General features: G+C 37.1%; 1 protein-coding gene across 4 annotated transcripts in view; it reads left to right on the top strand.

Annotated features, from left to right (window-relative positions):
• The window catches only part of LOC109088467 (protein Shroom2-like), a 29,169-nt gene that overhangs the window by 13,361 nt on the left and 4,775 nt on the right, over positions 1 to 11,033 (top strand). For 2 of the 4 annotated variants that reach the window (XM_042734663.1, XM_042734667.1), the window contains 7 exons: positions 4,069 to 4,200; positions 4,281 to 6,564; positions 6,842 to 6,921; positions 7,030 to 7,581; positions 8,004 to 8,513; positions 9,008 to 9,173; positions 10,094 to 10,366. In XM_042734663.1, the coding sequence (XP_042590597.1) occupies positions 4,069 to 4,200; positions 4,281 to 6,564; positions 6,842 to 6,921; positions 7,030 to 7,581; positions 8,004 to 8,513; positions 9,008 to 9,173; positions 10,094 to 10,366 (3,997 nt within the window). Of the gene's footprint in view, positions 1 to 845; positions 985 to 2,955; positions 3,058 to 3,382; positions 3,401 to 4,068; positions 4,201 to 4,280; positions 6,565 to 6,841; positions 6,922 to 7,029; positions 7,582 to 8,003; positions 8,514 to 9,007; positions 9,174 to 10,093; positions 10,367 to 11,033 lie in introns of those variants that run through there. The other 2 variants (XM_042734665.1, XM_042734664.1) reach the window with 2 other exon arrangements.

The following is an 11,033-nucleotide window of genomic DNA, read 5'->3' as shown; positions in this document are numbered from 1 at the left end:
ATATATATATATATATATATATATATATATATATATATATATATATATATATTACTATATATTACCATATATATTATATAACATATATAATATATATTACTATTTATCAATTTCAAATGTTAATTCATCCTTAAGTAGATGTACTTTCTGTTTTATTTTATTTCTGTTTTAATTGTTAATATTATTTTTTTATTATCTATTTCAAATATTTGTTTTTATCCTTAAGTAGATTTACATTCTATTCATTATTTTATTATATTATATTATTTATTAATTATTCATATTTATTTTTATTTATTTGTTGTTAATTTATTTTTGACTGTATTTTAAATGTTTATTTTTCTTAAGTAGATTTACAATATATTTATTATTTTTGTTTAATTAATATTTATATTTATTTATTGTTAACATTTATGTTTTTTATTTATAAATGTTTAAGTAGATTTACATTTATTATTTTAGCTATTTATTAATTCATATATAATTTTTATTTATTTATTAATTGTCTATAATGCTTTTTATTTATTGCTCTTTATTTATTTTAAATGTTTATGTGTCTATATTTCAGTTTATTTGTTCTTAGTTCTGCTTTCGTATGCTCATGATACGTGACAGACCTTCAGCCAATCAGATCAGTCGATTTTAGAGCATGTTACTATAATACTCCTCACTCCTCCCCGTCTCAGACGTCTATAATCCCTTAAGGAAATCTGCACGGGACACGCCATCAGTCACATACTCACTGTTTGTGTTGTTTCAGATGCTTTGGTTGCATCATACTCTGAGTTCTTGAGCGTATATGTGGGTTAAAGCCGGGAGATTAACCTACAGTACATTAGCTGTTTAGGTGCAGGTCCACGTTTTTAAAATCAGAGGAATGTGACAGCTGGAAAAATAAGCAGCCGAAGAAAGTTAGTGCTGTCAAGACATTAATTAAAACAACTTTTTTCACACTTTAAACCAGGTTTACCGTGAAGAAACTGGGTAAGTTTGTCCATATTCTTCAGCATTTTGATGTTTTGTTTTTTTATTTGTAGTGTCTATTTTGTTCTACAAAAACAATCCTGCATATGATGTAAAAGTGAGTTCAGTTGGATCACCTCTGCTTGAGAGATACTCAGTAATCAGCTATTTTAGCTAGAATTTAGTTCTATGGGCTGCAAGGTTTGTCTTTTATTTTATTTTCAAGTTGCTTTGAAAATGTAGGCAAGCAGTCAGTTTTGCGATGGCTATTCTCTCTTTTTAACAGAACATTTCTGTCTCCCTGACATATTCTGCATTGGACATTTGCATTTGTATAGTGACTTGCACCTAAAAGACTCAAGTTTAGATGTTGTGTGTTTTCTGAAAGACCTGAAAGAGTCACTGTCATCTTCACCTGATTACATAAACTACATCAATATTGAATATTTTTCCAGCAACAACATAATATAGGATAAGTGCAAATAATTGTACATTTAGATACCATTTGTTTTTGTCATTTTTAGTAGTTTATACAGTTTTTATATTTATAATTTAGTTTTATATGTTGTTTTTAATTTTAATTTTAAAGTTTAGTAATTTTGTTGTGTTTTTGTAAAATATATATAAAACTACTGATGTCTATATATCTTTTTTATTATTAATTTTTACTTTAGTTTTAGTCATTTAAGTACATCAAGTTAAACTAAATTAAAATGAGAAATGTTGCCCTGGCAACTGGCTGAAATAAAAAGTTTTTTATATTTATTTCAGTTAAAAATTTATCTTTTGAATCAGTTTTTTAAAAAATACTTTTCATTTTATTTCAGTTAATGTTTAAGTAACTTTTTAAAATGGTTTTAAAGTTAGTCTCAGTTTTAGTTTTAGTTACCCTGATGATTGTTCTCTCAGACAGACGACAGATTGAGAAGAATGCGTAGCTGCTCATCTTCCTTTGTGACAGATTAAAAGACTCTAAGCTCCCGTTGATCACATGCAGGCGGTCCTCTGTTGTTCAGCATATGGTGGCCTCTGTCCATCCGGAAACAAGCTTTACCCCAGTTACCCCCGAGCAGACTGGAAATGAATTAGTGAAGCATGTTTCTTTTATGTTATAAATACAGTAGAAGTGATGATGGTACACTTTCATCACAATATGCAATAGTGGATGGCAGTAGATGGGGCTAATTCTGTATAATCTGTAATACATTATTTTGATACTATTTTTATAAAACGTATAGTTCCGGTCCTTGATTCTGATTGGTTGAGCCGCGTTCGAGGCTGTTGTAAATTACTCTACAAAGTAACATACAGCTATGTTTACGTTTGTGTGTTGCTCGGCAACCACTTTGTTGCAACCACAAGTGTTTCTGAGGAACTACATTGTTTGGTGGAAGAATACTGTTTTTATTAATATCATTACACTTTATTTGCTTTGTTTTATTTTGTGAAATCTTGCTACGTATATGGAATAACCATTATATAAAAGCAATAAGCCCCATGAAGCAATGGTTAACTGTGAATTTATAACAGCTATGAGGGTTTTATGTTTTTAACAATGCTCCTTAGCTGTTATAAATTCACTGTAAACGATGGCTTCTTGGGGCTTATTGCTTTAATATGATTTATTGTCTTTATTCATTTATTTATTTATTTATTTTTATAAAAAATGAATGGCCAATTAAATATAATATTTTATTTATATATATATATATATATATATATATATATATATATATATATATATATATATATATATATAATAAATTGAGTTACTGCACATATATTTTTATATACCACATTTTATTTATTAGACCTCATCTCATGTATTTAGCAAATGCTTTTATCCAAAGCAATGTTATATAATGTATATACATATTCTTTATATAATGGTATGTTATCTAATTACAACTAAATTCATGTTTATTGTATAAAAATTCATAATCTTTCATACTTCAGTTGTTCTATATATATTGTTTTCTCCTTGTTGTTCAGGAAAGTTAAAATGGTGGATATTGTAATGCAAACAATGCCTGCAGAAAGTGAAGTACATGTGGCCAGAAACTTTCTCACCAAGATTTTGAGAAGTTCTATGAGGTATCGTGCAGCTGTTGGCCCTCTGTCTCGTGACCCCAGCCCTGCATGACCCTGTAGACCCGAGACCCGAGTATCACATCCTTTGCCATGTGCTGTCTTACCTGTAGCTGTGCTGTTCACGTGCAAGATGGAGATTAAATGCTTAAGCTGATTATCGTGTGTCATTTTCACTGGCTTCTGTAGAACCTGTGAGCGTCAGTGCAGCATCTTCAGTCTTTCCTTCTCTCTTGTTGATGAATGTTGATCATATTTAAAAAATAAATTGCCTGTTTTTATTGTGTTGATCTGATTTTCCCCTTCCTTTTCCACCTCACATGCATTTCAGGAAAAACCGCTTCAAAGGGTATGTCACTTGCTGCTAAATTAGTGATTATCATGAAATGTTTTATTCTACAAAAGGACTGCATTATATTATTCACAATTCATGATAGCCTATTTACATTTAAAACAGATCTCTTGAAGCAGAAATATCCCTGATATTCTGAATATAATCTATTACTTGCTTTTATTTGAAATAAAGTTTTTGCATTTTATTCTTTGATAATTAATACAAATATAATCCAACATGTCTTTTAGACATAGAGCTGGTGTTTAATATGGTAAAATTCTGTATTCATTATGTTTATTGTCATATGTAGATTTAAATGTATTTATCTAGTAATTGGTTCTATTATTTATTTCTGTCTATCTGTTTAAAATTTTTATTCTGTCCTTATTTTTAACCACTTGTATAATTGATACACAAAGTATTGTTGCAATTTCTAGAAGTCAGAAGTCAGCTTTAGTACAAAGTATGTTTACACACACAAGGAATTTGACTTGGCGACAGGAGCTTTCAGTGCAGAAGAAAGTACAGACATAGTGCAAACATACATGATAGTGCAGACATACATAGGAGTTAAGACCAGTAGAATAAGATCAAAATGGAAGAGTAGTCTTGGAAGTTTCACAATGCTCTAATTTAAAGCTAAAATTGATTTTAAGTAGTAAAGATTTCTATTTTAATTTCAGGAGGAATGAATCATCATGTAGACCCCATTCGTGGCACTCCGCTAAATCCACAGATAACCCCACCATCGACACCCCCAAATCTGAACCTAACCCTGCACCTGACCCCACTTGGCAGACAAAATATGTTGCAGGGTGAGATTCTGAGGGTTTATATGTAATTGATATAAATTGTACTCCAATCAACATCATTAATTTACTTTGTTTCATACCAGGTCACCCTCAAAAGAATTCACCAGCTGTTGGGGACAGACCAATCTGCGACAAGTATCCTGCCAGTTAAGCTCTGTGGGAAATATGGAAAGTGTAGAGCCCTCATCTCACGCTTTCTCAAAAGAGCAGCCTTTATTGAGCAAATCCACTGGTGGAGCAGATCACCCAGTGCTTGAGAGTGCCATCAGCAAACCTACTTCTGCATGTAACCCGTTTTTATCAGGCACAGCTGACCATAGTGCACCTCGGGCAAGCACAGAAGGGATGTTTTATAGAGGCATTCCCAGTGATCAAGGAGTTCCCAATGACTTCCATAGATACCTACAGATCCCAATTGGCAATGGTGGACGAGTGAGTCCCAGCGTGGAGGAGCAAGCTAGCTCCAAATTGTCCTCCAATGGGAGATCCAACCATAGACCTGTGTGGCATATCCCTGAGAACAAGATGTCCACTACTCAAGCTCCTTCTCCACCCTTGCGTAGTGATAGTTTCACTGCCACCAGAGTTCATGAGAAGAGCTTGGTGGGATCGTTCCCTGAAGGACTTTCTGTTTATCCGTCACAGAAACCTTACTGCAGAGCTGTGGACGGGCATGAAGCAAGACCCAGCTACAATCCACCTCCAAATAATGACTTTCTTCAGCCGTATCTTTTGGTTGAGGACTACCCTAAGCAGATAATCCCTTCCAAACTCTTTTCCAAGTCAAGCACTGATGTTAGACAAGTCCAGAACCCATTTACATATGAACTTCAGCATCAGAGACAGCACAGCGATGATGGTACCTTTTCTGCGTACCCCAACTCTGCATGTTCACCAAAGACCCAAAGTGTTGGGAGCTACTATCGAAGTCTTCAAGATTTGCCCACCAACACTGGTAGTCGAAACCAAACCAGAACCTCCATGGCTTTTGACCCTAACCATGAGGGCCAGGCTCATTTCCGTTACTACTGCATCACTGCCCCGCAGGCAACCTTGGAATCACCTATGCCGGGTTGGTTGGGAGATGAACGGAGATCTAAAATGGGAACCACCCAAAGTGCCACAAACAGAACCTTTGTTGGTTCTCAAAAGGTTGTGAAGACAAAGTATCCCCAGCCATATCTCAGTGTACGTGAGAACAAGAGCTCCAACGGTTACAGCAAGCAGGCCATCAGTACTCCTTTATCTCAAGCCATGTCCCCTGTACCAAATCATCTAATTTCAAAGTCCAGCTCTGGGGAAAGAGAGACTCCAAAGAAGAAAGATGGAGTTAAGCTGCAGTCTTCCAGGCATGTACCAAATCACCAGATGGAGCAGAAGAACTCTGTGTCCACTTACCAACAGGACAATCCATGGATCAGCAAGCAGGATCACAAAATCTGTCCACACAAGACACCCATGTTGCACTCTTTGGCCCAGGAAAGCAAGAAGATGGCAGAAAAATCAGTAACGGTCAAAGGAGGTAGTCAAGAATCAAGTGATGCCAAACAGGGAAGAAGGAGTGACCGCTATGCCACAACTCTACGCAACGAGATCCAACAGAAGAAGGCCCAGCTTCAGAAAAGCAGAAGTGCCGCTACCTTGACCTGTTCAAGTGAAGTTGAGGAGGACTCTGACATCTGGAAGTCCAATGAGACCTCCACATCATCATCTGATGGTTCCTTCACCAACACTTACAAGGATCATCTGAAGGAAGCCCAAGCCAAAGTTCTGAAGGCCACATCGTTTATGAGGAGGGACCTAGAGTTTCCTGGGAACGAAGTTGCGCCGGGTCAACTTTCCAAAAAAACTGGGCCTGTTCAAGGGCAAGTCACCCGCATTGGGGGGCGTAAAAGGTTTCCAGTGGATAAAAAGATACATTCCTTCTCTGAACCGAACAAGATCAATGAAGTAGGAGTTGAGGATAAGGCAGCTGGGTCCTTTGTGGACCGACATAAGTTCTTCGAAGATTCTTCCAAACCAGTTCTCCAAAAGCCCATTCCAAAGCAAACCCTGTTAAGCCCAACTGAAGACCACAGTGAGAGAAAGACTAGATTAACTGGAGACAGTGAAAGCATCAGTCAGTCTCCCTTAAAACAGAGTAAATCAAGTCATGCTGACCTTAATACAGAAGAGCAGCAACGGCTCGGTACATTTGCGGAATATGAAGCTACATGGAACATGCAGAAGAAGCTAGTGGAAAGAAGAACAACAGGCAGATATCGTTCAGCTGAAAACATCCTGGACTCAGGCTTGGAGGAATCCAACAGCACAGTGTGTATTCATGAAAGATCCCGTTCCTCCCCTTCTGCTGACTTCTACGGACAGGTAAGAATATTCTTTGTTTTGTCATGATACTGAAAATGTGTCTGGTGGTCTTTTCATAAAGTTGGTAATTGAACATGGTCTACATTTCATTAGATGCACCATGTTTTCTCTGCAGAAGCAGATGATTGAGAGGTTGTATTGTTTGGTAATAGTCATAAAGAGTTTTCTGCTGGCACAGGGGATCAAGATGGATGATATAATCTTTAAGAAGGGCTAGTCTGCCCTTCAGGTAGAAGAATCTTTGGAATTAGTGTAAACGGATGGATATTTCTTTCAGAAAATTCCTCTGCCACCCAGTAAGTCTCCTGTTGAATCTCCGCCTGAACCCAAGGACCAACAAGAGACAAGTATCTCTAGGTTAGGATTTCTTGTCTTTGTGAGCAATCTGAAATGATTATATTTTCAGTGATTTGCTAATGTACAGACTGATAATTAGTGTGTTTTATTGTAATTTCAACATCATAGTGTATCCGAAAAAGAGCATGATCCGCTCAACAGCTCCAAGCCTCGAAAGTCCATCACACTGAACGTTCTGGAAAGTGATGTGATGCCGCTTTCCTCCAACCAGAAACCCAGACTTGATACCAGGCATTCTCCACCATTTCTACATCATCTCCAGGTTCCAATGGCAGAGCAGCTGTTTCATAAAAACAAAAGTCCTGAACCACAGAGGTCTGCCCAACCCAAACAGCTGGAAACTACATGCCCTTTCAGAGCATCCCAGGAAGTTAGGGTTCAGACCAATTCCCCAGAGCCAACTCAAGGACCATGTCCTTCAGAACATCTAGAGAGAGACAAAAGCCCAACCGCTGCACCAGAGGACAATCAGAGATCAGAGACCGAGGGGATGTTATCACACACTCAACATCTTTTAGGTCATTCCTCCATTTCTCCCAAACAGAACGTTGACCTGACAGTAACCTCAGCCAGCAGAACGCATTCTCCTTCTCCTCAGTTCTCTCCACAGAGGCTCACAGATGAACCACCTGCAACTGTGCAGAAAAAGGATCCATGCAGGTATGTATGTTTTAGATACTTGTAAGATAATAAGGGCTTTCACACCAGAAGAAACTTTTTTTATAGTTCCTAGAACTATTTGGGAATTTCCCACTTTTTGGCGTATTTGCACCGCTGGAACTAGGAATGGTTTTAGTTCTAGGAACTCTGTTTGGGAGAACTAAATTCTCTTTCAGTTGCATAAATTGTGCATTTAACTTCCATTTCCATTATCATGAAACACACGACACAAAAACAAAAACAGCTGCAATCACTGCATGGAGAAATTGTTTCTCTAGGAACCACCCTGCTGGCAAGTTCCTAGAACTAAATTCCTAGAACTATGCAGTACGAAAACCGCTAATAAGCTGTGGACTATTAATCTGCCTATATTTAGCAATTTTAAGAGGATAATTGTTTCCAATTTTTGTTCCCTATTGTAGTAATAGGATAGAGGAAACATCAGAGCCAAACACTTCTGGGCGGAAGGTCCCCATACAGATCGTCTGTACAGAAAATAGTTCAGAGAGAGAAAACCTAAACTATCCGCCACATGTTGAATCATCTGGAGGTTCTGAGGTGCCTAAAACTGGCCAACTAAAAAAACTAGATTCTCCAGAGAAATCAAAGTCACCGTTTATTGCCTACACCCGCCCGGATCCAAGCAAAAATGCAGAACATAAGACTGACAAGATGGTATTAGACAATGAAGTGCGATTGAGGAGCAATGATGTGGACGAACACTCAGAGGAGGACCTGAAACGAGAAGAGCTGGCCAGAGATATCATGGGGAAGGACAAGAGTCTGGTGGACATCTTGGATCAGAGTAAAATGAAGACAACCATGGATCTGATGGAGGGGATATTTCCACAGGGGGGGCAGCTCTTGGAGGGAGCACAGCAGAGGAGGAAAGCAGCCTCCAAACAGACATCCCCCAAAAATACACAGCAGAGGTACACTGCCTGAGAATCTCACAAAAACATGTCCAGTCTTCACATTATGTAAATTACATTATTTAGCATTTTTGGTAATGAGCATTATGGTAATAAATGTACTTAATGCAGAAAAACCAAAGATTGGCCCTAAAACGTGGTGCATTTAAAATAGGGTTCATCAAAATGTAATTTCTTATTTCTTTTTATTTTGGGTGAAATATGAGCCAGGTTATGATTTAACATTCGTTTGCGATTCACCCAGAGAAAAATGTGACATTTTCTGTTTTGTCATGAATTTTTCATCATCAGCGTTACGTAAATGATTTACGGAGTTACATTGTTTGTTCTTTTAGTAGATCATCTGTCTTATTCATGACACCAGACACTACTGCCCTCTACTGATACACACATATAGCAAGTATAATGTATTTGGCTTTAAATCTGTGACTCTGTTTCATGTTTGAGAATCATTAAATTGTATTTATATAGGGATTATTCTTTAATTTCTGCAGGCTGGAGGACAATTTGGCATCATCAGTGTCATTAGTGAGCAGTTCGTCGTATTATAGCACATCTGCACCTAAAGCTGAGCTGCTCATAAAGATGAAGGACATGCAGGAACACATGGAGGAACAGGATTCAGAGGATGAACTCGATTATGACCTCTCCAACAAGAAGGTACAAGTTTTATGTCCGTTTTGTTGCTTGGTTTTTACTTTGAAGGGGCACTAAGCGATTTTTGCCAAACAATGTTGATATTTGAAAGCACCAAAACAAACATGCCCATACCCCAACAGGACCTCGCCCCTATTTTGATAACTCCGCCCCACACAAACAAGTGAAGTTCAAACAAAAGCCAACACAGATAAGTTGTCTGAAACAATGCAAAATCAACGTTACTCACGTAACAAAAAGAAACAACGACAAGCACTCAAATTGAGCGCTGCAAGTGTGTTTTGGGACATGGTCCGACTGCGGTAAAAAGCGTTTTTCAAAAATTGCTTCGTGCACCTTTAATTGTGTTGTACTGATAGCCCCGCCCACAAATGTTCTCATTGGTTACTCTGACTATGACATATGTTCTGATTGGTTGCAAGTTTTCTTGTAACCTTTACGTGAGTACAGAAAAAATAGTTGATAATTAGTTGATCATCAGATTTCTGCACTCAGTCACCTTGAGTCCAGAGCAGTTTAAACTACTTACAACATTTCACAAACATTTTACACTATTTACAACATTTTGCAAACATTTTAGACTATTTACATTTCAGTGCGGTTTGTATTCTGTATACAACTGTATATGACAAATAAAAATATTGAAAAGTATCTTTAAAAAACTTGAACGCATGGCATAGTATGTAATTTATTATTTGCATCTATTTGATTTTATGTAAATAAACATTTTCAAAAGGCATTTATCCTGATTGCTTAAAATCTGCATAAATTTGTTCATTGTGAAAACAATTACATTTATTCAGTTACGTATCCCTGCATCAGTAACTTATTCTGTAAGGACTGTATCCATGTTTGATGATTGTATAGACGTTATAGATGTTTATCATTCTTGAAGTGTTTTTGTCATTTCTGTCTGTCTGCAGCAAGAGTTGATTGACAGCCTAAGTAAGAAGCTGCAGGTGCTGCGAGAGGCGCGTGAAAGCCTGCAGGAAGACGTGCAGGACAATAACATTCTGGGAGAGGAAGTGGAGGCCACTGTACAGACTGTCTGCAAACCCAACGAGCTGGAGAAGTTTCGCATGTTCGTCGGCGACCTGGACAAAGTGGTCAGTCTGCTGCTGTCGCTGTCCGGTCGACTGGCCCGCGTGGAAAACGCCCTGGACAACCTGGAGGAGGGAATATCACTAGACGAGAAGGTATAAATGAGATGCATGTGAAATATCTTTTGTTTCATACTGAGCCTATCAAATGACGTAAACACAAATATATTTAGCGTGGCCACAAATTAAGAATTCGTTCCTAATACTTATTAATTATTTCACTTGTGTTAGTATATCATGTCACCTTGTACTAATTTGTTCCCTCATTTAAGTAAATGTAGCAACCTACAGTAGTACTAATTAGTTCCCACTTTTTAGTTAAACTGTGTCCACGTTGTACTAATTCGTTGCCTTGTTTTAGTAAATTGTGGCCACATAATACTAATTAGTTCCCTTGTTTTAGTAAATCGTGTCCACATTGTATTAATTAGTTCCCTCGCTTCAGTAAATTATGTCCACACTGTATTAATTAGTTACCTAGTTTTAATAAACTATTACTAATTAGTTGCCTTGGTTTAGTAAATCGTAGCCACGTTGTATTAATTCGTTCCTTACTTTTAGTCAATTGTGTCCACGTTGTACTAATTAGTTCACTCTTTTAAGTAAATCGTAGCCACATTGTATTAATTCGTTCCGTAGTTTTAGTAAATGGTGTTCACATAATACTTATTTGTTGCCTTGTTTTAGTAAATTGTAGCCACGTTGTACTAACTAGTTCTCTTGTTTTAGTAAATCATGTTCACATTGTACAAATTTATTCCCT

The sequence above is a fragment of the Cyprinus carpio genome, chromosome B11 (genome assembly GCF_018340385.1).
Source record: "Cyprinus carpio isolate SPL01 chromosome B11, ASM1834038v1, whole genome shotgun sequence".
Lineage (NCBI taxonomy): Eukaryota > Metazoa > Chordata > Actinopteri > Cypriniformes > Cyprinidae > Cyprinus > Cyprinus carpio.
Note: the sequence above shows the minus strand (reverse complement) of the source record. Positions and strands in the feature narration are given on the sequence as shown.